This window comes from Sinohyriopsis cumingii, unplaced genomic scaffold (assembly GCF_028554795.1).
Source record: "Sinohyriopsis cumingii isolate HCF-2022 unplaced genomic scaffold, ASM2855479v2 utg001392l, whole genome shotgun sequence".
Lineage (NCBI taxonomy): Eukaryota > Metazoa > Mollusca > Bivalvia > Unionida > Unionidae > Sinohyriopsis > Sinohyriopsis cumingii.
Genome location: NW_028315992.1, coordinates 469733 through 497343, shown reverse-complemented (window position 1 = coordinate 497343; position 27611 = coordinate 469733). Strand labels below are relative to the sequence as shown.

Sequence of the window (27611 nt, the reverse complement as noted above, 5' to 3'; positions counted from 1 at the left end):
AAGGAATGTCAAATCATTTACCCAAGCAGCAGGGGGGGCGAATCCGACAACTTTTTCGACAAAATTTGATTGAGGCTTTAAAACGACAAATAGAGCCTTCCTTCGAAATCTCACTTTTCGAACAAAAAAAAAATAAAGTCTCCGTTTGGCAAATGGAGCCTTAGCGTTTTTTGCTCGAAAACGCTATATTTCGCGACAACATCTCGTTGGTGTTTTCCCGTGGTAATCATCGGGCGTCCCGCGTCGATGTCATCGCCCCCCCCCCCTGCTGCTATGATTTAACCGAATATTTGGTCAAGTCCATGTGTAACATTGACCAGCATCAATGGAGGAACTGTCATAGTTCCTATAAATAATTATTATGACATTTCCTCCATATGTGACGGGTCAGTTTTGCAAAACAATTAATAATGACAGTTTTCCCATTAATGGAGGAACTGTCATAGTTCCTATAAATAATTATTATGACATTTTCTCCATGTGTAACGGGTCAGTTTCGATCCAGCATCGATGAAGGAACTGTCATAATTCCTATAAATAATTACTCTGACATTTCCTTCATTACTTTGTCATGGGGTATTGTTGTTGTTGTTGTTGTTTTACAAAATAAAAATTTTTTTTATTAAATAATGCCCTATCGGCGGATTTTAACCGACGAGGATACTAATGAAATAATAAGACTCCGTGGGAAAACACCAATATCGGAAATAGCAGATCGATACAAAATCAGTTACCAGCGCATCTATAAAATATGGAAAAATGAGCCTGACAACGATATCAGAATGATTGACCTCAGCATCGACGATGAAATAAACCAGATTGTTGATGCGCCCAGTGATGCGAATTCATCCATGGACGCCATCGTGGATAAACAAACAATTCAGGACTTGCAATGGCGGCTAAATAATTTGACCAACGAGAATAAATCATTGCAACGACAGTTGAAAAACGCGTCAAGCACGGCCGATTATGATCGAGTGCAACGGCGCTATGATTATTTGCAACAGCGTTATGACGACCTGCAACAGCGACATGATGATATGCAACGGCGTCACGATGATGCGCAACGGCGTCACGATGATGCGCAACGGCGTAACGATGACATGCGACGCACCATTAATGGGCTTCAGCACGAACTCGGAAATGTTCGGAAGGAATTGAATGAAGCGCAAAACGATAATGCGCTACTGATTCAGCGAATCACCGAAATGACCGCCGCCCCCAGCGAGCCGGAAATAATCAGAAAAAAGAATAAATCCCCCTCGGACAGACCTCGCGAGGACAAATTTACGATCGACGAAATTCCCGGTGTGGTATCTCGCAAGGGCATCAAGTTTGTAAACCGCATGGACAAGGCTCTTCAAGATGGCGACTAGACATTTCGTTCGGTAATTATCCATACTGTATTAAATCGTTTGACGTCATGGTTTGGAAACATTTTTTCATACGTTCTTTGGTAATATTTGTCGCGGAGACACAACCGAGCTTTCGCTGAACGACTTTCAAATACCATACAATTGTATTTATCTCCGTTGGGGAATTTTTGAACCGCATGAAATCTTCCGTTTTTGAATTTCACGCTGATTGGCATTCTTGGGCAGGACTTTTTATAGTCGTTAATGACGCTGTCGAATTTCACCGGATGATATTCCAGCAACGACATTATAATTAAAGCCGTTATTTAATTAAATATTAAAAATGATATTAGAATGATGGGGCTTGGATCATATTATGTTCCTCATGATGGAATAAATTGGATTGACCGCAGCAATAATGATTTACCACCTTATATTCCACCACGGCAATTTCGATATGATAAAACCCGAAAAACAACACCCGATGGCGTCGTTATGGGCTGGCAAATAAATACTATCTGTTTGAATATTTCAAAGAGAAGAATTATCGAGTTTGATTCGGCGCCAGAGACCGCTAGGTACTTTGGTATTTACCAAGTCCACAATGATGACCTTCCCTATTATCTCATTGATGGCATCGGAGACATTTGGATCATACTCCGCGGGAATATTCCTGATGAAAAATGCGCTTGGTTTGATAACCCCGAAACGTTATTCGATAACGCCGTTGATGATCTTCCGTTGCGCTGTCGCGACGAGGTAGCGCGTCACTTGGTGGGCGCACAAACGGCTCTATCGAACCCCCCCCCCCATTCCTCCATCAATGAAGGAACTGTCATAATTCCTATAAATAATTACTCTGACATTTCCTTCATCGGTCACCGAGAAAACCATCCATTAACCGACCACACATGAAATCGTAACATTGTAGTGTGCTCGTCCGTCGCGGTAACATTTCCCCCGGCGAATCCAACATCATCGATGGTCTCGTTGATCCACGCCGGATCATTTACAAAATCAGACTCGGGCCAGTCGGGATAATACAGCACGTAGTCGGATCGACCTGAGTTCTTAGTACCGTCCGATTGTAATTGACCGCCGAATCCCTTGTAGATCGATTTGATTTTTTCAATGATATTTTTTAGCGTCAATTTACCCCTTCTGAACCTCATGTCCGGAAATATATCGCCGAAATGTTTCAATAGCGCGTTGTACTTGTCAAGTCGGTCTGGTTGCGCCAGCATCTCAGAAATGCTATTGATTAACCCGGCGCGACTCACAGGAACGCTCTTCACATCAAGTCGATCCGGAACTACATCGGGGAGACTCAACGCGCCAAGAACGTTTCTAACGATGTTAAGTTGTTGCCGGGGACTGATTTTATCGGACCGACACGGCGTCGTTGCTACGGCGCTACCGTTATTATACTCATCGACGAGAACGCGCTGATATCGCTGCAGCCGCGAAATGTTTTTATTCAGATGTTCTATCCGGTATTTATCTAGTTTTCTCACGTCGGTCTGGAACACGTAATTGAGATACGTCAACGCCTTCTCGTATGGCTCTAGCCGCTGTTCGGGGTCGTATTGGTAGTATTTATCACCGATTTCATCGCCGGTGATTTCATCGCCGGTGATTTCATCGCCGGTGATTTCATCACTGATTTTACTATTAACCGCAGCAATTCTCTCTCCGATGGACGATTTTGAAAAACTATCTACGCGTGGATCACTATTAAGTACAGCGTCGCTGACTCGTTTCTGCTTTTGTTGTTTTTTTTTCTTCCATATTTCGTATTCATCTGGTAATTCCCATTCAACTGAATAACCGGTTCGTTTCATCATTTCAATGAGTCTGCACGTGAAATAGCGTTTTGAATTGTTCTCGTCAATAATCGTGCTAATAAACATATATCCGTAACCGGTATGCACGTCACAGCGGTTGGGCGTTCTAAACAGCAACTCCGTCGACGATAAATCCCTTTCATGTGATTCGATTGCGGAAATAATATCATCGCGGGTCAGTGGAAGCTCCGTGCGGTCTCGTTTTGTTGCTGAGTAATGTATTTCCGAAATATTTCGGAAACGATGGATAGCTTGTTTGGTCGCCTCTACAGAACCTAATTCCTCGGAAAACACCGTCATGTACCTGAATCGCGGGTCCACAATGGATACCCCGGCCTCGACGGTATAATTGTAGATCACCACGTCGATGTTTTCAAACGCCGCAGTTGTATCAGCGAAATCTCGCTGTTTTTCGGCCGGGTCAGTGTACGCATGATAGTATTTCACTCGGTATCCTAGATGCTGTAATAATTTGGCGAGCTTCTCCACAGAATAATTTCCGCGTCGATTGTGAGTGAATACAACTGCACGATTTCCTCGTCGTAACGTGTCCAACAATTTATTGTAGTTGTCTCTGTGAGACTGTTCCACAATGAATTTTTTACCATGATCGGGCCGATATTCGTTGATGATGAATTTCATGTCCGGGCGATTCAAGTATTTCCTGAATAATTCCAAGTCGTCATTGTTAGCGTCCGCGTCAAGTACAATTACCCGTTTCGCGGATGAAATCAGCCATGTCAGTGTTCCCCAAATATGTTTGCCGCGTCTTGATGAGACTATCTGTCGAAGAATTCCGTGCCACTCATCCAGCAATAGAACATCGGGAATCCCCCCGACCCGTACAATTGATTCTATTTGTGAAATGACTCTACGAGGTGTTTTAACGTTGAATATAATATCTCCGTGGATCGCTTCGTACGATTCGAGACTTTGATCGATGGCGGTCTTTCTGGTAAAGGTCTTTCTGTACGAGACGCACAATACAGACTGATCATCTCGTATTGATTTCCACGCCGACTCTGACTTGCCGAGTCCACAGTGGGATCCGTCCATGTAGTCGTCGTTGAGGAGAATTTTACATCCCCGGCCACCTTCATGAACGGGTGGCTCGCGATAAGTGCAATCGGGAGTCCTCTTGGGAAACTCACCGCTGTAGTCTTTGCGGCGATAATTAAAACCCCTCACGTATCTCTCGTAGAGGGTTATATCGTCACCAGTGATTTCGTCACCAGTGATTTCATCCCCGGTGATTTTATCACCATCACGCGGTATTATTATTTTTTGCGCGCTTCTGTAACAACCGATCACAAACTGATCAGAGTAAACGCGCACGAATGCGTCAATGGCCTTTCCTTCAACGAATCCACCAATCTCATTGTATCCGTGACGTCGCTGGCATATGCTGCAAAATGAGCCCGCAACTCGCCCCAGCGATATTATGTTGCCGAGCCGATTTGTAGTCCCGGTGATTTGATCGGGTTGTCCGGACAACAACGTGGAAAATTGTCGAATTTGTTCACCGGTGATTTCATCATCAGTGATTTTATCACCGACGGTGATTTCAGGTTCCGGTTCGGGCTCAAGTTGTTCGTAACACGGCTGAATAGAAACAGGACAAGATAGTAGCGTGCCGGTGAATCCAGTAGGATAAATCAATCGCTTATCAACGCTGTTTGGTTTCGCCGACCTGGTTCCGGACAATTTGATGCTGTACAGTCCAGCTTGTGTATCAACATTCCATGCTGGTCTATCCGCGGCGACTTTCTTCAACAGCGATTGATGTTCCTCGAAATCCACCGGGATCGTTTTCAACATGATGTGATAACCACCGCTGGTTTCAAAAACCAAAACATCGTTGATGGAATCAACTAACTCGTGAAAATACGACAACAACTCGGCCAGCGATGGCGTCTTGGAATCTACGTCGATGGTGGGATATCTGCACCGGTGTTTCGGAATAATCTCATTGACCGCGGAATATCCCTGAAATTCAATTCATGTTGTTATTGACCCCTAAGCAGTTACTACTAGTAGTGACCTTGCAATAACAACAACAATAAAAACAACTGAGATATTTTTACCGCAAAGAAAAAAATTAATTGTAATTATTGCCGCGATATTCATCGCCGCGATAGGTAATTTACTTGTGAATCATTACCCCCCATTAAATGCCTCCGCCATTTTTGTGTTGGTACGAACGTACCCTGGCGTTTACAAGTCACCACCATGAAGGAAATGTCAGAATAATTATTTATAGGAACTATGACAGTTTCTTCATCGATAATAGAGCCATTTTCACGACGTAATAAGTCCGTCATCGCGGGGGTGGGTCAGACATGGGAGAACTATTGACATTTTCTCCTGTGAAAAACCGGAATAAATTCTATCAAAATTTCCTGGGGTTTTTGCCCTCGATAAAAATCCGGTTTTTTCCGGTTTTTTCTTGATTTCTAGTCATTTTTGGTCATTTTTTGTTGCCTATAGTCGTTTTTTTCTCGATTTTTCAAAAAAACATCGATTTTCTCTAAATGATTTCCTGGGGTTTTTGCCCTCAAAAACGGTCAAAAAATGTCAAAAAAAGACCAAAAACGGTCAAAAAAAGACAAAAAACGGTCAAAAAATGTCAAAAAAAGACCAAAAAACGGTCAAAATTGACGCGGATTTACAATATTATATAATTTTTTTTTTTTGATATTTATGCCGCAATCACAGTTTTTTACAAGCCAGTCCTTGCTAACATAGGAATAAACGCTTCCACCATTCACTTGCGGACACGTAGGGCAATTGCACTCAGGGCAATCGCAGTCCCGGCATCTTGGACAATTTCGACTTGCTCTACCATACCAACTATGCGGGGTTCCTGGTAAATACAACCCTGCATGCGCGGTGGTAGCAACCAGCAAAATCAACAAATACGTATGCATGGTAACACTACTGGTAGTACAGTATTACAATTTCAAATTTTTATTCCGTTGGTCGGCGTAGTAGGAAAGTGTGGTATCATTCCAATTCCAGCGTGGTATTTGGACTTTCCATCGATGGAGGAACTGTCATAGTTCCTATAAATAATTATTATGACATTTCCTCCATCGGTCAGACGCTTTCCCCATGTGTGGCAGGTCGGTTTATTGACAGTGACGAGTCACCCCATCGTGATTTTAAGAATTCTTCCGGGGATGGTATCGGTTTATTCTTTCGTTGGCAGTATTCTACCGCGGACCGATACTGTGGGCTTCCACAGCCGATACAAATTCTAATCTTTCCTCGAACTCCCGTACCACATCCGAGACAGGGCTGAGGACCGTTCTTGCTCCCCTGTTTTGATCTACTATTATGCATCCCGCAAAACTCACCGTAGCAGTTTTTTCCGCATGGGGCCTTTGATCCCTGGGGAAGCCATTTGCATTTATTGACAGCAAGCGCCGGATTAACCATTATTATTAACCATTATTAAACATTCAATTAAATATTAAAAAGTATACAGTATAATGGATAATCATTATTCCAATAACACCTCCATCGACGAATTGGGGCGCGGAACATCTTACTATGAGGAGTCCCCGGATGACTTTTTTACGTCCCCGGAAACGTATCACGACGTGCGAGAATACTACCGAAGACAATTAGGTCCATCTTGGAGTGTTTCCAGTAAAAAGACCGCAATGGAACTCCTCACCGTTGCAAACTATCGGTTTCGTGGAGTAATCATCCAACAAATGGGGCGATTCTACGTATTCGTAGATAATCCGGACACAAGGGAATTTCAGGGATATTCCGCGGTCAATGAGATTATTCCGAAACACCGGTGCAGATATCCCACCATCGACGTAGATTCCAAGACGCCATCGCTGGCCGAGTTGTTGTCGTATTTTCACGAGTTAGTTGATTCCATCAACGATGTTTTGGTTTTTGAAACCAGCGGTGGTTATCACATCATGTTGAAAACGATCCCGGTGGATTTCGAGGAACATCAATCGCTGTTGAAGAAAGTCGCCGCGGATAGACCAGCATGGAATGTTGATACACAAGCTGGACTGTACAGCATCAAATTGTCCGGAACCAGGTCGGCGAAACCAAACAGCGTTGATAAGCGATTGATTTATCCTACTGGATTCACCGGCACGCTACTATCTTGTCCTGTTTCTATTCAGCCGTGTTACGAACAACTTGAGCCCGAACCGGAACCTGAAATCACCGTCGGTGATAAAATCACTGATGATGAAATCACCGGTGAACAAATTCGACAATTTTCCACGTTGTTGTCCGGACAACCCGATCAAATCACCGGGACTACAAATCGGCTCGGCAACATAATATCGCTGGGGCGAGTTGCGGGCTCATTTTGCAGCATATGCCAGCGACGTCACGGATACAATGAGATTGGTGGATTCGTTGAAGGAAAGGCCATTGACGCATTCGTGCGCGTTTACTCTGATCAGTTTGTGATCGGTTGTTACAGAAGCGCGCAAAAAATAATAATACCGCGTGATGGTGATAAAATCACCGGGGATGAAATCACTGGTGACGAAATCACTGGTGACGATAGAACCCTCTACGAGAGATACGTGAGGGGTTTTAATTATCGCCGCAAAGACTACAGCGGTGAGTTTCCCAAGAGGACTCCCGATTGCACTTATCGCGAGCCACCCGTTCATGAAGGTGGCCGGGGGTGTAAAATTCTCCTCAACGACGACTACATGGACGGATCCCACTGTGGACTCGGCAAGTCAGAGTCGGCGTGGAAATCAATACGAGATGATCAGTCTGTATTGTGCGTCTCGTACAGAAAGACCTTTACCAGAAAGACCGCCATCGATCATAGTCTCGAATCGTACGAAGCGATCCACGGAGATATTATATTCAACGTTAAAACACCTCGTAAAGTCATTTCACAAATAGAATCAATTGTACGGGTCGGGGGGATTCCCGATGTTCTATTGCTGGATGAGTGGCACGGAATTCTTCGACAGATAGTCTCATCAAGACGCGGCAAACATATTTGGGGAACACTGACATGGCTGATTTCATCCGCGAAAAGGGTAATTGTACTTGACGCGGACGCTAACAATGACGACTTGGAATTATTCAGGAAATACTTGAATCGCCCGGACATGAAATTCATCATCAACGAATATCGGCCCGATCATGGTAAAAAATTCATTGTGGAACAGTCTCACAGAGACAACTACAATAAATTGTTGGACACGTTACGACGAGGAAATCGTGCAGTTGTATTCACTCACAATCGACGCGGAAATTATTCTGTGGAGAAGCTCGCCAAATTATTACAGCATCTAGGATACCGAGTGAAATACTATCATGCGTACACTGACCCGGCCGAAAAACAGCGAGATTTCGCTGATACAACTGCGGCGTTTGAAAACATCGACGTGGTGATCTATAATTATACCGTCGAGGCCGGGGTATCCATTGTGGACCCGCGATTCAGGTACATGACGGTGTTTTCCGAGGAATTAGGTTCTGTAGAGGCGACCAAACAAGCTATCCATCGTTTCCGAAATATTTCGGAAATACATTACTCAGCAACAAAACGAGACCGCACGGAGCTTCCACTGACCCGCGATGATATTATTTCCGCAATCGAATCACATGAAAGGGATTTATCGTCGACGGAGTTGCTGTTTAGAACGCCCAACCGCTGTGACGTGCATACCGGTTACGGATATATGTTTATTAGCACGATTATTGACGAGAACAATTCAAAACGCTATTTCACGTGCAGACTCATTGAAATGATGAAACGAACCGGTTATTCAGTTGAATGGGAATTACCAGATGAATACGAAATATGGAAGAAAAAAAAAACAACAAAAGCAGAAACGAGTCAGCGACGCTGTACTTAATAGTGATCCACGCGTAGATAGTTTTTCAAAATCGTCCATCGGAGAGAGAATTGCTGCGGTTAATAGTAAAATCAGTGATGAAATCACCGGCGATGAAATCACCGGCGATGAAATCGGTGATAAATACTACCAATACGACCCCGAACAGCGACTAGAGCCATACGAGAAGGCGTTGACGTATCTCAATTACGTGTTCCAGACCGACGTGAGAAAACTAGATAAATACCGGATAGAACATCTGAATAAAAACATTTCGCGGCTGCAGCGATATCAGCGCGTTCTCGTCGATGAGTATAATAACGGTAGCGCCGTAGCAACGACGCCGTGTCGGTCCGATAAAATCAGTCCCCGGCAACAACTTAACATCGTTAGAAACGTTCTTGGCGCGTTGAGTCTCCCCGATGTAGTTCCGGATCGACTTGATGTGAAGAGCGTTCCTGTGAGTCGCGCCGGGTTAATCAATAGCATTTCTGAGATGCTGGCGCAACCAGACCGACTTGACAAGTACAACGCGCTATTGAAACATTTCGGCGATATATTTCCGGACATGAGGTTCAGAAGGGGTAAATTGACGCTAAAAAATATCATTGAAAAAATCAAATCGATCTACAAGGGATTCGGCGGTCAATTACAATCGGACGGTACTAAGAACTCAGGTCGATCCGACTACGTGCTGTATTATCCCGACTGGCCCGAGTCTGATTTTGTAAATGATCCGGCGTGGATCAACGAGACCATCGATGATGTTGGATTCGCCGGGGGAAATGTTACCGCGACGGACGAGCACACTACAATGTTACGATTTCATGTGTGGTCGGTTAATGGATGGTTTTCTCGGTGACCGATGAAGGAAATGTCAGAGTAATTATTTATAGGAATTATGACAGTTCCTTCATTGATGGAGGAATGGGGGGGGGGGTTCGATAGAGCCGTTTGTGCGCCCACCAAGTGACGCGCTACCTCGTCGCGACAGCGCAACGGAAGATCATCAACGGCGTTATCGAATAACGTTTCGGGGTTATCAAACCAAGCGCATTTTTCATCAGGAATATTCCCGCGGAGTATGATCCAAATGTCTCCGATGCCATCAATGAGATAATAGGGAAGGTCATCATTGTGGACTTGGTAAATACCAAAGTACCTAGCGGTCTCTGGCGCCGAATCAAACTCGATAATTCTTCTCTTTGAAATATTCAAACAGATAGTATTTATTTGCCAGCCCATAACGACGCCATCGGGTGTTGTTTTTCGGGTTTTATCATATCGAAATTGCCGTGGTGGAATATAAGGTGGTAAATCATTATTGCTGCGGTCAATCCAATTTATTCCATCATGAGGAACATAATATGATCCAAGCCCAATCATTCTAATATCATTTTTAATATTTAATTAAATAACGGCTTTAATTATAATGTCGTTGCTGGAATATCATCCGGTGAAATTCGACAGCGTCATTAACGACTATAAAAAGTCCTGCCCAAGAATGCCAATCAGCGTGAAATTCAAAAACGGAAGATTTCATGCGGTTCAAAAATTCCCCAACGGAGATAAATACAATTGTATGGTATTTGAAAGTCGTTCAGCGAAAGCTCGGTTGTGTCTCCGCGACAAATATTACCAAAGAACGTATGAAAAAATGTTTCCAAACCATGACGTCAAACGATTTAATACAGTATGGATAATTACCGAACGAAATGTCTAGTCGCCATCTTGAAGAGCCTTGTCCATGCGGTTTACAAACTTGATGTCCTTGCGAGATACCACACCGGGGATTTCGTCGATCGTAAATTTGTCCTCGCGAGGTCTGTCCGAGGGGGATTTATTCTTTTTTCTGATTATTTCCGGCTCGCTGGGGGCGGCGGTCATTTCGGTGATTCGCTGAATCAGTAGCGCATTATCGTTTTGCGCTTCATTCAATTCCTTCCGAACATTTCCGAGTTCGTGCTGAAGCCCATTAATGGTGCGTCGCATGTCATCGTTACGCCGTTGCGCATCATCGTGACGCCGTTGCGCATCATCGTGACGCCGTTGCATATCATCATGTCGCTGTTGCAGGTCGTCATAACGCTGTTGCAAATAATCATAGCGCCGTTGCACTCGATCATAATCGGCCGTGCTTGACGCGTTTTTCAACTGTCGTTGCAATGATTTATTCTCGTTGGTCAAATTATTTAGCCGCCATTGCAAGTCCTGAATTGTTTGTTTATCCACGATGGCGTCCATGGATGAATTCGCATCACTGGGCGCATCAACAATCTGGTTTATTTCATCGTCGATGCTGAGGTCAATCATTCTGATATCGTTGTCAGGCTCATTTTTCCATATTTTATAGATGCGCTGGTAACTGATTTTGTATCGATCTGCTATTTCCGATATTGGTGTTTTCCCACGGAGTCTTATTATTTCATTAGTATCCTCGTCGGTTAAAATCCGCCGATGGGGCATTATTTAATAAAAAAAAATTTTATTTTGTAAAACAACAACAACAACAACAATACCCCATGACAAAGTAATGAAGGAAATGTCAGAGTAATTATTTATAGGAATTATGACAGTTCCTTCATCGATGCTGGATCAAAACTGACCCGTCACATATGGAGGAAATGTCATAATAATTATTTATAGGAACTATGACAGTTCCTCCATTAATGGGAAAACTGTCATTATTAATTGTTTTGCAAAACTGACCCGTCACATATGGAGGAAATGTCATAATAATTATTTATAGGAACTATGACAGTTCCTCCATTGATGCTGGTCAATGTTACACATGGACTTGGCCAAATATTCGGTTAAATCAAAGCAGCAGGGGGGTGCGATGACATCGACGCGGTCGTCGCTGTGCTTACCAGGCGCTGACGACGCTGAGATCGGCGCGCAGAAGGTATTAATTAAACCAAATGACGTCCGGACGATCCCCTCGACGACGACGTCGTTTTTTTTTTACCAGGCGCTGACGACACCGGATCCGCTGAGTGCAGAAAGTATTAATTAAGCCAAATGACGTTTGGACAAAATGTCGGATTCGCCCCCCCCCCCCCCCCCCCTGCTACCCACGCTACTGCTCGACATGGCCGTGATAGCGCCCGCTTAATATGTGAGATTCGGCTGAATGGAATACTGTCCCTTCATTGGTTAAAATAAAATGCTGTCCTGTATTTATTTATAACTGATTTTCAGTTGACCAATGATAAGGTAATATTCCATTTAGCGCGTTGTTCTTGTGTTGGTTTTGCTTCTTTCTGTTACTTATTTTAAGGCCAATGAGTCCTAACAAGCCAGCTAACTTTGAAAATATGACTCTTAATTTTGATCCGAGTAACAATAAAAAGAACAACAATATGTTGTTGTTATACATATATAATATATTCAATTTTAAATGATACTAATAATTTCAGTTGAATGTTCATATATAAGAAGTGAATTGATTCAGTTTTCGGATCCTTGGGGAAATGCATCTAGGGTCACTTGCAGATAGTCGTATTGCATCATAGCGATTGCCGAAATGAAAGAAACCATCAGGGTATGTTTGTTGTTGTTGTTATTATTGTTGTTGAAGGGTTTAACGCCATTTTTCAGCACAAGAGAGGCTATACATGGCGGCCAGTATTAATGGAAAGAATCACCGACCCACGAGATGCTACTGGCAAGCTTTCTCACATACCCACATTGGCCGAACCCGAGACTCGAACCCACGCAGACAGAGGTGGTATTGCAGTGATCCATAATGGTAAGCGCTTTAGACCACTCGGGGCCCCTGAGTATGTTTGAAAAGTACACTCCGATAGCTACATGTATAAAGGGAAAAGCCTTGTGTTTACTTGTTGCTGTTTTTTGTTGGTGCGTGGAGGTGCTGTGTATATTTTGTATACATGAAACTATTCTTTTATGTAACTATGAAACTTTTTTTGTCATGTACCTAACTCGATACCTGATACAAAATCTCTTAATGGAGGAAATAAAGATCAATGAGCGAAAAAATATTCTATACATAAGTATTGTTAATGTCAGCCGTGTTAGAAAGAAACATGTCGATACAACTATTATCTTCGGATGGTAGAGACAATATAATTTCCAAAATATCTTCCCTAGCGACCATATCCAATGGATATTATTTCTGTACATGTCAAGTACCTAGACATCAAGACAAACATTGCATATAATTTCATTACGTTTTACCCAGATATATTTGACACTGGTGAAATGGCCATGTTTGTCTGCTCCGGCTTGGTTGGGGTGTAGTGAAATGTGATTAGGTAGGAGTAGGGATTGAGTTTAGGTATAATCGATTTTTATAATCACGTCCCCCAACCCCCCAACACAAAACCTTCCAACCCCATCATCTTCTATCCGAGTTTGAGTTGAATCTCTTTTGACGGAAGTCCATCCAGTTTACCCACTGGATTCTTTGTAGTAAAGTTTACATAGAACATATAATCTACCAACCCACCCCGACCGCCCCATTATATTTTGGTCATAAATTTAACGTTGGTGCAGTGTATAACATGAGAAACACGTTGGCCAAGTGTGTAAATCAACAACATTCGTAACTTCAGAATGGTTGATAATTAGGAATTTACACACAATGAGGTTACCTCCATTGATGTCTAAACTAGCTGATAACCCTTCATACCATTTCTATATTTTTTCAAAGTTACAAATCGGAGATCACGTCTGAGTGTTATGGTATTTTGACGTAACAAACGTTTCTCTCATACATAATGCAAGAGTGAATTAGGAAAGGAACCCCGAGCATTAACGCATGTTAAAGTACTTTGTTTATTTGTTTGTTTTGTTGTTGTTGTTGTTATTGTTTATCTGATTCGACGCGTTGGCGGACTTAACGATGGATATGTTTTCTTAAATTCTAGCCCGAAATTAGAGTCACCCGAAGCGAGCGAGATGAGAATATTTTGTGATTTTAAAGGCGAGCATCTTAGACCACTCGGGTACCTGAGCCATTGATTTTCCTTTTCTAGTTGTTAAATTTTTTTTCAGTATGTTTCTTTCCTCCCATTCCTGGCGGGGAAGCCGTGTAGTTCATATCTTAGAGCACCTCTCTTCTACTGCAAGAGGTATGTCTGACTGCCTTTTTTGGAAATGCACCAACCCCTACCATCATTACACCCCCCCCCCCACGTGTTTCGGCGAATTTCTAATTTACTAGGTCAATTGCCCGTCCTTGGACGGGAATATAAAAAAACGTAATTTATTTTGGGATCAGCCACTTTAAACAAAAAAAGTTTAAACATACAAATACAAATAAAGTTTTGAAAGAATTCTGATGCCGCCACTCGTTTCGAACTCGCGACCTCTTGTTTGGCAGCCTGGATTTCACAGTAAGACAAATGTGGGTATTTTTATATGATATTTTGATTTCCCGTCCTAGGACGGGAATTAAAAAATAAAATAAATAAATAAATAAACTGGGGGAGAGAGCTTAAAAGAATTTTGAAGATAAATATAAAAAGGTAATTAAAAAAAATATATTGCGAATGCCGCTATGAGTTTCAAACTCGTGACCTCTTGTTTGGCAGCCGAACTTATAGAAAGACAAATATGTTTTTTGTATGTATAAGATATACCAGGTTTTCTACAATGCCGTGTTGTTGTTTTCTTTTTTTTTTTTTTTCTTCTTTCTTTCAAATTGGAAAAGATGTTCTACCACGTCTGATCAAGACATCTGTAATGCAATTTATTATTTCTTTGTATAGCTCTTTGCTATTTTTATCCGTTGTGTATAGTACGCTTTCTGTCTGAATGGTACGATGCTTAGTTTTTATTTTTGCAGTTAATTTCGTTCTCTCTTTATTTGTTTTTCAGTTCAATATCGAATGACTTTTTGGCGTATAAACTTTGTTTTACAACAAGTGATATACTGGTAATTTTTTAAAATATCTTCTAAATGATACATCTCCAGTTAGCCAAACAAATTTTTCTTCAGTCCATATTTTCTTGATCTGACTATATATTTGAAAACTATAGTTTTTATATATCTCATTTTTGTTGGTGGTTCTATTAATTTGGTTATATTATTGTTTCTGTATATCCCATGCATTTGTTTCAACGTATACACAAAGAAATTTATATCTTTTACACAGACTCCCCTTTGTCTAGTTTATTTTTTAATGCTTTTTCAAATATTTTCCAATTTATAATGTCTAAGATGTTGGATTATTTAGTCATCCCTACTTTATGAGTTTCGCTGCAGAGGTAATGTAACTTCCCTCCCTATATGAACAGGATTCTTTCTTTGTCAAAGTTATCTATCATACTGTCCTTTAAATCTACCTAGTTAAACATATACATATGTCTGAGCGACCTGCATTCGATCCATTATATCCAAATTTGCATGTGCCTACATTTGTGAGTTAGTTCGTAGTTTTTTCTCAATTGTGTGGTATTTGTATACTCTTATACCCCCCCTCCGCACACACACACAAGTCACTCCTAAACCTATTACACGTGTCGTTACAAGTTCTGGTTCGAGTCCAGGGTTGTTCTCCCGCCAGTTACTTATTAACAATTTCATTTGTTTTGCATGATTAATTTTAGATTCTAATGCTTTCCCGAAGTCCATAAATTCCTTTTCTAAATGTTTGAAGGTGTAGGCATCGGATGTAAAATTTGTATTAGTCACGAACATGCTGTACCATTAATAGTTCCTTTTTGAAGTTTGTAAGTTAAATTTCCTTTATATTTTTATTGTAATGTATTTTTATTCGGAGGGCTTCTATTGCTATTATAAATAATATCGATAAGGAACAATCCTGTCTCGCGGAACGTTCTATATTAAATTTCATCGTGCATATATAAGAAACTATATTTATGTAACTATACTATATTCTGTCAAAAGCCTTTTCTTGATATAAGATCAAGGCCCCTCCTCTCTTTAGTTTCCAAAAAAAATCAATCGCTGTTTTCAAGGTTACAATTTTGTTATGAATATAAGGTTAATTATGTTTCCGACACATGTTAGAAAGGATCTTACTATGTATTTTATAGTCTGTATTTAAAAACGATATCGATATCCAACTCGTTATGTCTTTTACATCTCCTTTCCCCTTATACATAAGTGTTTCTACCCCTTCTTTCATCGTGGACGTCATTTCATTATTTAATAGAATATTAACATATCGTATCTTTAATATTGGAATAAAGAGATATTGTAAGGTAATATATACATGTGTCGTTAAGCCACGACCAACAATTGATTTTCCTTTATGGAGTTGCTTGAATGCTGCAATTATTTTATTTGATATTATACGTTTTTCGCATAGAGACCTAGAGTCCTGTGGGATTTGCGACAATTCTATACTCCCAGCATATTCTTCTATCACCCCCCCCCCCCCGTGATATATTTGTGTAGCGTTTAGTTCATTTTAAAAGCTGTATATTTCTTCCATTATGTGTGTTGGTTTAGTTATGGTAACGTTATCTTTTTTTAGCTTTTCCATATGCCTGCTATTTCCTTTTCTTATTTCTTCCATGATTTGCATCCTTTTTGCTTTTATATGTAAATTGGAGAATTCTCCTGCCATTATTTTGTGCCAGTTAATTTGTAATCTTATAAAACTTCGTACTTTTATCACTTTTATTTTATCCTCTTCTTTTTGTATTTAAATATTTATTATTGTATTGCACTCTCTTTGTCTTCCCCGTCTTATGTTTTGTTTGACTTGACAATATGTTTTGGTTATTGATTTAATTTTCTTCTTAATTCCCCTCCCCAACTCTTCCATTAGGTTGTAATATTCCCTACCTAAAAAGGTTTCTAACAGTACTTTAAGTATGGCTTTGTATTCTTCGTCATCTACAACTGAGTTGTTTAATTGCTATAGGTTCTGACCCAATCCTGCCCAGCTTCACTTGGTAACAGGTAAATCGTAGATAAATTAGCGGTCGAATAATTCAGTTTTCTTGTATTTCTTTGCAGTTTTGACTGCATTATACGAATCTGTATTTCAGGATGCCTGAAACGGCTGCGATCAGTACACGTACTGATGAAAATAAAATTCAAACTTTTGCTTGCTATTATGGTGTATTTTTGTAACAGCTAGAAAAACTGTATATGAATTGGACGGTGACGACTACATTTGAAACTATCGAAGTCAGCCAAGTCTAAAACTTTCATCAAACGTTTTACAAACTCATTTTTTTTTATAAAAGGAAATTGTTTAAAGATAGGATATATCCTTTGGGTTGTGCCCTTGCCACACAACTTTGGAAACAGTTCAGAGAGCTCACCATTTACCATCATGGATATAAAATAAAGGTATGCTGTTTATCGATAGAGATTATTTGGTTCTGTCGAGTGAATAATGGATATATTTCTATTATTTAATTTTTTGGGGGATGGAGTATATCCGTTATTCACTCAATACTAGCCGGTTTTACTATATGTTCCGCTCGAACGTATTGGCTAGCAAAATGTATAATAAATTGAAGTAGAAGCTCTCTTACTGGATAAGGTCAGCTGATCACCGTTTATTTTCTGCTGTGTTTTTCATGATATTTGTATAGAAAATAGTAGTAGTAACAGAGCCTGCTTTCTTTTCGGCCAATTGGACCGATGAAGCCCAATTAGGCCCCGCATTCAAGGTGCCCCGCGCATTAGTAAATGTTAAAAATATATCTACAGAGAGAAAGTAACTTTAGATCGATGGAAGAAATGTTAAGTTCGATATTGTATAAAACTTGTTTAAAAGATTATTTCCAAATGCAGTGCTTACAAGAGGCCCCTCGCGTAAATCCAGAGGTTCCGCCAAATAATCCAAATCCAGCCACGCGTTTGCTAAAGCCACTGCTTAGTAATAACATAGTTCTCTTTCATAACTCAACGTTGAATACACATAGTCAAAAAGAAAAATGAAAAGTAGGTTGCTGGATTCCAACCTGGTACACCTGTGTGATATGTGGATATGTATACATTAAACTAAGAATATTACGAAAATACTCTTCGATGTTCTTATTCATAATGTTATCAACGTCTATCGATTACATTAGGACAAAAACCAGTTTAATTTGATTGGTTGGTTGGTTGGTTGGTTGGTATGTGGACGTGTACGTGTATAACACCAATTTATGTGGCTCTACATGGCGGCCAGTATTTGTGGTGGAAAAGAACCAGAGAGGAACCACTGACCCACATGAAGCTACTGGCAAGCTTTCTCGCATGCCCACGTAGGTAGAGTCAAGACTCGAACCCATGCGGACGGAGGGCAGTGACAGTGATATAATAAAGGTGAGTGCATTAGACCAATCGGCCACCCGTGACCCCATTCATAAATGACTCCAGTGAATTATGAAAAAAAATATTTTAAATGGAAAATCGGCTGATTCGCAGACTAGCATATAACAAAAATACGTATAATCATCTGAAATTCATGCACATAATGATTGCTATATACAGTAAAAAAAAATATAAAGATTAAACAACAATCTCTCCCACAAAATATTTGCATCTAAATAACCACGCCTATCTTTAAGATTAAAAAATTATACAGTCCGAATTAAAACCATTACGCTATTCTGGATTACAGCCAGTTATTCCAGTCCCGTTTAATAAGTATACTAAAACAGTCGCCTGATTACGAGAAGTGATCACATAAGCCAATATTTTATGGATGCCGACAGCAGAACCCCGATATTCAGACCGTCTAACCCTTGCGATCACTTTATTACTGTCTCGCTGGTAATCGTAATAGCTAAATACACTGTATATAATACTGTTAGGTGAAACATATAAATTTTACATCAGCGAGATATATACTAAACCTTTGGGCGACACATGAACCATTCGGCGACCGGTCGCCCAAAGGTTGGCTTTTTGCATGAGCGTACATAGTTTTACTTTTCGGCGACAGTAAATGGGCGACAAAAAAAATGTATGTTTGTCATTTATTTTATTTTATTTTACCACTTTTTCGTGTGTTTTCATATTCCATTCAGTATTCTGTACAGTATTCACTATATAGGCACAATCATGACCCACACATATTCAGTATACAACGATGTCGCCGAAAGGTTGCAATTTAGACGCTGTCGCCGAAAGGTCGGATTTGTGCATATATATATATATATATATATATATATATATATATATATATGCGTTAATGTATTGTCTAACTTAAGTACTATAGCAGTTACCTTTGAGGCGTGTAACAGTCCAAGTGCATCTAGCTCAAATCTTTCGAAAGGAGTGCGCACTTTAAAGTGTTGCTAATATTGCACTGGAGTCCTGATTATTTAGAAATATTTGGTATCTTTACAGTTTAATGTTTTATATTATAGGCCTACATAGTTATTTGTATTTGGTTTTGTCTTTGTTCCTAAAGAGTTAAGTGAATTCTTTTTTATCTTGACCATTGTGTACTTCTTTAGTTAAACTCTACACTGCTGTCACTATAATGCTGGTGCGCCATTAAACTCGACGCTTACACAATGTCACATAATAAAGTACTGCTGGGATTAGAGATGAGCTAAGATATAAAGCAATTTCGTGAATGAAATATTTATACTGTAACTGAACGATGAGTGAGTCTGAAACCAAGCTTTTGCGAATAAAGTCGAACAGTGGATTTAACAGAAGAATGCGACCGAGTTAAACAACCGAGATAACGAATTTATATCGTCGGAAACTGGAACTAATCCGAACAACTAACTTAAACCTGTATTGAAACAAGAATAAACATATGCTTGAGATATGGGTCTATCACCATGGGTGATCAGTTTTTAGAGTTTAAAGCAGAAATATGAACAATGTTACATCAGAACGGTTATCAACGTATAGGATTAAGACAACTACGAATAACGTGATTTTGTCACCAAGGATAATCAAAGCATAAATTATGGACACAAATGTGAATACTGATTCATCAACAAATACGAGATATAAATGTACTATTTATTTTCTCCTAGTGGTGCTGAATGCTTTATTTCACTCTTATAGTTATATGGAATATCGAGTTAACAACAGAACATATGCAGCCCTTGGCGTTCAATTGATGAACACGAGCTATTTCTAGTTCTTGACTGTGGCATGTAACCGTGTTTTAATGATGACTTCGGCTTGCAAGTTGGATCCTTCGCTTCAGCAGCCTCGAACGGAACCTTGGCTGAGACCCGACGGGGAGCGTGACGTGAACGCAGATCCATGCTCCCCGAGACATTGAATCTGGTTTGGTCCGTTGTCAGAGCATATGAGAGCTATTTCGACGGATGGAGTGATGAGTGGTCTTCAACTAATGTTGTAAACCACTCCCTCTTCGCTGAGCTATATGTCTGTGCTCCTATGAAATCGACGACTTCCGGAGAAAACTAGTATTGTCATAATACAGTCAGACGTGACTTTCTAAGTTCCGTGGATATGGTGAAATCCATGGCCGGACAGCTTGATCTAATCGGTGTATCTGCTATTAGCACTTTGCCATTGCATCATTGGGTGAACTGACCTCAGTATTTTGAAATAGCTAAAGAAGTTATTAAACCACCCTCAGATTACGATACACGCGATAACAGAACATAAAGGTCATGTTTTTTATTTCATATATAAAACATTGACATTAAGTATACATACATGCATACATACATACATACATACATACATACATACGTCATTGTAAGCATCCCTTAAAACAAAGCGTTTGCTTGGATAAAGAAAGCAAAGTTATTTAAATGTTTCAGATAGACAAGACGCATCAGCTCTGATAACTCAAGCAGTAGAATGCCCTATGGCAGAACACTCGACAACAAAGCTGAGTTGTTATTACAGCTGTTGTTCAAACTTGAAATGCATGTTTAGTCGAATCATGTGGTCTTGATGTTTAACATGTATTCATAATCTGCATAAATTGCGGTAGCAAAACGAAAGCCGCCTGTGTATAGTGTGAAAGTGACAAGTTTCATGACTCCATAAATCATGTAAAATATGAAAATATTTCTTATGAATACAAACAGGTATTCGTATAATAACGAATCAATTAACAAAACCAGAAATATATTTTGACCATTATTTGCTAATATTTTCAATACGGACGTATTGATACCAAAGTTGTTTTCATCTGCTATTACGAAGTAGAATCTTGTTGTTTTCCGTGTCACGCGATATAATGTTAGCCATTCTAAATTCTTGTTAAAACGATTTGGTAAAAATGTGAAATGATGATGTTTTGGATGTGATGTAGCGAGGCGGTCGATGGTGCTTATCGTCACTACAGTAAATTAGCGTGGTTATAGTCGTTACAGTAGATTAGAGTGGTTACAGTAGATTAGAGTGGTTATAGTCGTTACAGTAGATTAGAGTGATTATAGTCACTACAGTAGATTAGAGTGGTTATAGTCACTACAGTAGATTAGAGTGGATATAGTCACTACAGTAGATTAGGGTGGTTATAGTCACTACAGTAGCTGAGAGTGATTATAGTCAGTGGAGTAGATTAGAGTGATTATAGTCACTACAGTAGCTGAGAGTGATTATAGTCAGTGGAGTAGATTAGAGTGTATAGTCATTACAGTAAATTAGCGTGGTTATAGTCGTTGCAGTAGATTAGAGTGGTTATAGTCACTACAGTAGCTGAGAGTGATTATAGTCAGTAGAGTAGATTATAGTGGTTATAGTCACTACAGTAGATTAGAGTGATTATAGACACTACAGCAGATTATAGTGGATATAGTCACTACAGTAGATTAGAGTGGATATAGTCACTACAGTAGATTAGGGTGGTTATAGTCACTACAGTAGCTGAGAGTGATTATAGTCAGTGGAGTAGATTAGAGTGATTATAGTCACTACAGTAGCTGAGAGTGATTATAGTCAGTGGAGTAGATTAGAGTGATTATAGTCACTACAGTAGATTAGAGTGGTTATAGGCACTACAGTAGATTAGAGTGGTTATAAATTATTACAGTAGATTAGAGTGTTGACAAGCCACTACAGTAGATAAGAGAATGACATTCGGGAGAAAGCCTACAGCATTATTTAAGTAAAGTGATGAGATGGTATTTACTGGCAAACTAGGAGGGCGCGTGATCGATCAGCGGCCGAGTTATACCAAAGACTTTAAAAAATGGTACTAGCAGCTGACTTGCTTGGATCTCAGCATTAAGAGGTAAGTGTTAGGATTGGTCGGCCTGGTGTCATGATACTGTGACTGGATGGGACATCATGCTACATGTCTGCAGCATCATGTCCCAGTGCTAGACATCACTATAAACTTCCACAATGTAGACATCGTACGATATGACTGAAAATCACTCACACACACGGGCAAACTAGTCTCTAAAGGTCAGATCGATTGAGCAATCACCTTTCCTAAACACTCATGAGTGCCAACATCCATGCATTAACTTGATAAGCTAAGTCTGCTGAACAAACGTCTGTGTTCAGAGGCAACATTTTTCACTTCCGACATTAGAGTGCACTAGACTGTTATGTATCAGCTCTCCGTAGGAAAATGTGAAGACAACAAAACGGTTAGTAGCGACTTGGGTGTATATCGCAGTGGGTATTAGTGACTATAAATAAGAAATCATACGTTATCATATGTTAATTATTCTCAAACTGGTTAAAGTTATACAACGTTAGATCAATAAATGTTATGACACAGATATAACTCACGATCATATTACAATCTGAATGGAAATATGTATATATTAAACCAATTCAGTACTAATTAGATACAATGTACTAATTAGTTAAAATCAATATTTACCTTCTTGGGACTGTTCATGCAGTTTACTGTTTTAATATTAACCAAATTTACTTGATTTATGCGGGACAAATTTGTCCACTCATTCGATTTTAAATGTTCTATCGATGTATTAGGCAAATACAACACTATATTACAAGCATCAAATAATTTGTTGAATTACACCTTTGTTCTGTCGTCGTTAGTCCCTAGTTGCTTGCATTATTTAAACTGTGTACACTGAATTTTGGTATTATAAAATTTATTCACTTAACCGAGTCTTAAAGGTATTGGTTATGCAACATGCAATCCCATCACGCAACACGCCTACAGCGCTGCTTGTATACATGACGTACTAAGGTCATAAGTTTCAGTGTACGCAATATTTAATGGATTGTATACCTTACACTTAATAGCGACAGGAGAACACATTCCAACGCTTTCAAATGCTGTATAATTTCAGTCGACTGATCTCTGTGATCTTTATGTACAGTTTTTATATATGGCATCCATGCGATCGTTATGCGTAATGCCTTAGAGCGGATGAAGGTGAATTTAATCTCATCCCCATTAAGCCTTCTAAGGGTTAAATTTTTGCGGTCTTTATGGACAGACATTCACACTTATCACCAGCTAAAACTAGGAATATAAGAAAGAAAAACGTAAGGTGTGGAAAATCGAATGCCTGTTAAGTAATTTAGGTCGAATTTCATTTTCCGTATTTGTTTGGTAGCCTTATTTTTAAAAAAAATAACTATGCAAGTAATAAATTATCACGTTTGTTGTTCTTATTTTTTTCTGTGTTTGTGCTCGTTCTTTTATGTTTATTGCTTGTATTTTTTAGTTTAATATCTTCTGTGTTGAGCTTACGTCTGTACTGCTCACATGGGAAAAAAAATTGCATTTTATTTTTTGCAACCTACTCCTGATATACTAAAGCGATTTCTATAAATGTATGGATTGCATTGGATTTGTTTTTCCTGTTAGGGACATATAAATAACGAGGCATGCATACGTTTACTTGCTCCAGAGAAGCATTAGCTACTGTCTCGGCTTACATCAAAAATACCTCGCCTTTATTCATGAAACCATGACACTCTTCTAGGTTGAAAACCATATCCTGATACTGTTGTGAACATTTATCTTGTATTGTGCTGATGGCGTTGGTCTCAGTATTTGAGCGTAGAGGAATACCGGACCACTCGCACGTTTTGGTTGTGTTGTTGGGTTTTTGGGGGTCTTTTTTGTGTAAAGAAATTGCATGACTAATATATGTCTATGATTTCAGTTTATATATTAAGATGTATTTGTTTGTACAAATGTCTAATTGAGTCTTAATTCAGGTCAATGGTATTCACCTTGGGAACTCCTGGTGTACCTGCTGTTTGCCATGTTCTTTACTAAAGTTTTGGTAATAGACATGCTATTGTTGAAAACTTAGATTGTTATGTAAATACAATTTGACCCGTGTCCTGGTCCTCACATTGTGACTTAGGTTGTTTATGTACGGGTACGAAAAATATAAATTCTTCATTCCATATAACGACATCCGTCGTAGTAGAATCGAGTTGGGTTCGCTCATAAGATTTAAGTTGTTTTTATTATTGGTTTGAATTACATACTATTCTCTGACTTTAGAACTAAATCACTGGCTAGGAAATATTGCGAATGAATTCAAGTTCATTTTGGATTATGTTAATTTGATACATAAAGACTGTTAGCGCATTAAAGCTATTCCAGACTACTGGCAAATCAGCACATTTTATATCGAAATTCATTCTGAGAGCCCCACTGCAATTAATTTGGGATACTCTATTCTTTTGAACTTGTGATAGAACTTGCATGACTAATTGGAATTTAACATAGAATACTGTCGGTTCTTCTATAAATACTTTACGCAATCATAATACCTTAGGAGAACTACTACTAACTCGCCAATCCAGCCCTCCCAGATACTACTGTCAGCTAAACGGAGCTAAACGTAGACTGCCGACGTATGTGTCGGTTGGACAGAGTTACATCCGTTTATCTATAATAAATCGAGTCAAAGCCTAAGAATACATTAGTTACTACTTCCGCTCGTGAGAAACAGCATGCTCTCATCACGAGAAACTTCGCAAAAGCCAGAAGCGAGGCGGATAATATAATAATATTTGTTGGAGTAGTTTTTCACTTCTAAGGAAAGTACACTCCATGTAATACCTTAGGAGAAGTACCACCAACTCGCCAAGTCAGCCCTCCAATATACTACTTTTAGCTAAAGGGAGCTAAACGTTGTCTGCCGACATATGTGGCGGTAGGACAGTTACCTCCCTTGATCTATAAGATTTCGAGGCAAAGCCTAAGAATATATTAGTTACTACTTCCGCTCGTGAGAAGCAGCATGCTCTCTTCACGAAAGACTTCGCAAAAGCCAGAAGCGACGCGGATGATATACTATTATTAGTTGGAGTAACTCCTTAGGAAAGTACCCTTCATCTATTTTTTCTCTTCTTATTCCGACACCGTTCTTTCTACCTTTACAATGTGCTATGACTTTGTCGCTGTCAAAAATGTAGGTACTCGCACGGGGGGCCTAAGCGACTTCACCTTAATTACGGTATATACTTATTGCATGTATTTGCAATCCCCATGGCGCTTATACAAATTCTAATATATGTAACGGATATATATTGGCGAGTTTCTATTCCAAGTCATTGGTAGCGTCTAGAAGCCAACTTCAATGCTTTTACTTCTTCAGGCGATCTGTGAAATTTATTCTACAGGTAATAGTCTCATTTTGATTATTGTCGCACCTACTTAGTTATTATCTATAATTGTGCTTTAGTTCCTCTTATGTGAAGCTTTTTGTGTGTAATTCTGTATTGCTTCCGCTCTCGTCGGACAAGTACAGGTACGATTTTTATACATGGTTTACTCAGTCGCGTCTTGCTCATGCATCCTTCTTGAGTCGTGTTTATCTGCATAAAGAGCGCGTAATCTCTCGCACGGGTAGCTTATGCGAATTCACAAGATGGGTCGGGCTAAAATACTTCTAAATGTGCAGGTCTTTACGCCCGTAAGAAAACAACCTCCTTATACATGTATAATTTCATCGTTTCTGGTACATACATGTGAGTTGCTTTACAACGGCTTCCTTAGACTTGGAACGCTCTGCTTCAATGATTCTACCTGTATATACTGTTCCTGACCTTTCATACAGGTAGCATTGTAAATGAGATAGTCCGCTATCGGTTTTATCTAGGTAACTATCATTTATTATAACTCTGCTCCCACAAAAATCACAGAGACTCCATCCGTGGACCTGAATGGTTTGCAAAATGGTTTTGTTATATCAGGAATTTTCACTTTATTACAGCAAGATGATACAGTAGTCTTGTTCATTTGTACTGTAAAAGCTGCACGATCAAACTCTATGCAGTAAGAATAATAATATTAATCTCATGATAAAGGTGTTAAAAAAAATCCCTTCCTTGAAACTATGTACTTTAATAATCCTTCAGTCTCGTTTAAATCCGTTCAACATAATGTACATTTGGGAGTTGTATGACATAAGGATGTATGAGGAATTCGTTCACAGTTTATGAATTATGTTGCACGCAAGGAATATGGGAATTTAATTGAAGTAATGTATACAATTACTTCATCAAAGATAATAATTACGTATCACGTACCATGCTATTTGGAGTACGTACCACATACCATGCTATTTGGAGTTATTGTCACGTACCATGCTATTTGGAGTACTTCAAGGTTAAAAATCTCCTATCTTTCATGTTTTTATTAGAAGTATTGAAGTCATATACACGACTTGTACATGAAAATCTAAAAGATTAGCCGGTAAGTGCACATTGCTTTAGGATAGGAAGAGTTTAAAACTGTATACATATCTCACTATTTGACCTCGACCATAATTTGGAAGCGCACACTTTAAGATTGCGTATTAATCCTTCTTTACCTCTTTCCAGAAATTTGCAACAGTTCACTGGGATTAGAAAATGGGACTTTAAGAACTGATCAGTTCTCAGCATCATCCAGCTACAATAGCAATAATTTGCCTCATGCTGCTCGACTCAACAATGGAGGAGGTAAATTATTTTATCGTCTTTTCACTCTTTATTGATGAATTGATGTCAACTGTGACAAAAACAAATGACAATAATATGCAAATTCTATCAGTAAACGGACTATGGCATTTATTTTCCTGATGGTCTTGACTATTTTTTATGTGAAAAGATTTGTTTTGAAGTGATGTTCATTATCTGTCTGTTATTGTATATATTCTATTCGATATTGACTGTATCCTAGAGTCGAAGAACCGCATGTTAACATCAATTTGAAGACAGTACAGTGAAAACAAGACATGTCTTCAGCAATGTATGTGTTGAGATAATTCGAAAGAAGGGAGCGACATAAATAGGAACATGAAGGAAACCCCGGGTTGCGTAGAAGAAAAAGACGAGGAAGAAGAAGAAACACAAGGGGATTATGATGAAGATGTTATTATGCTATTGATGATGATGAATTAGGATATATTTCTTCCGAGAAAAGAACAAACACCAGGTAAAACTTGCCCAGTTTTGCTGCAGTTGTTGAAACGAACTACTATGCAGATGGTGCACAGGCATCTATATGCGACCGAAGTGTCGAAAGGCCTTTCTATTGTATTGTGGTAGGGTTTCCGAAAGTGCTTAAAGGAACAAAATCGTTAACTAAATGATCATGAAATATACACTCATCTGAAACATTTTTAGAGAAAATGATAGATTGTTAAATATGTGCGCATACATATATGTACATGTATAGGTACATTATATCAATTTAGGTATTTCATACTTGAAATTATTGCATTCTGTG

At 39.4% G+C, this 27611-nt stretch overlaps 1 protein-coding gene across 1 annotated transcript in view; it reads left to right on the top strand.

Moving 5' to 3' along the window:
• Nucleotides 1-27611, top strand: part of LOC149772572 (uncharacterized) — a 134798-nt gene that overhangs the window by 44972 nt on the left and 62215 nt on the right. Inside the window, exon 2 of the mRNA XM_089947629.1 lies at nt 26723-26842. Coding sequence (XP_089803755.1) covers nt 26723-26842 — 120 coding nt within the window. The remainder of the gene's footprint in view (nt 1-26722; nt 26843-27611) is intronic.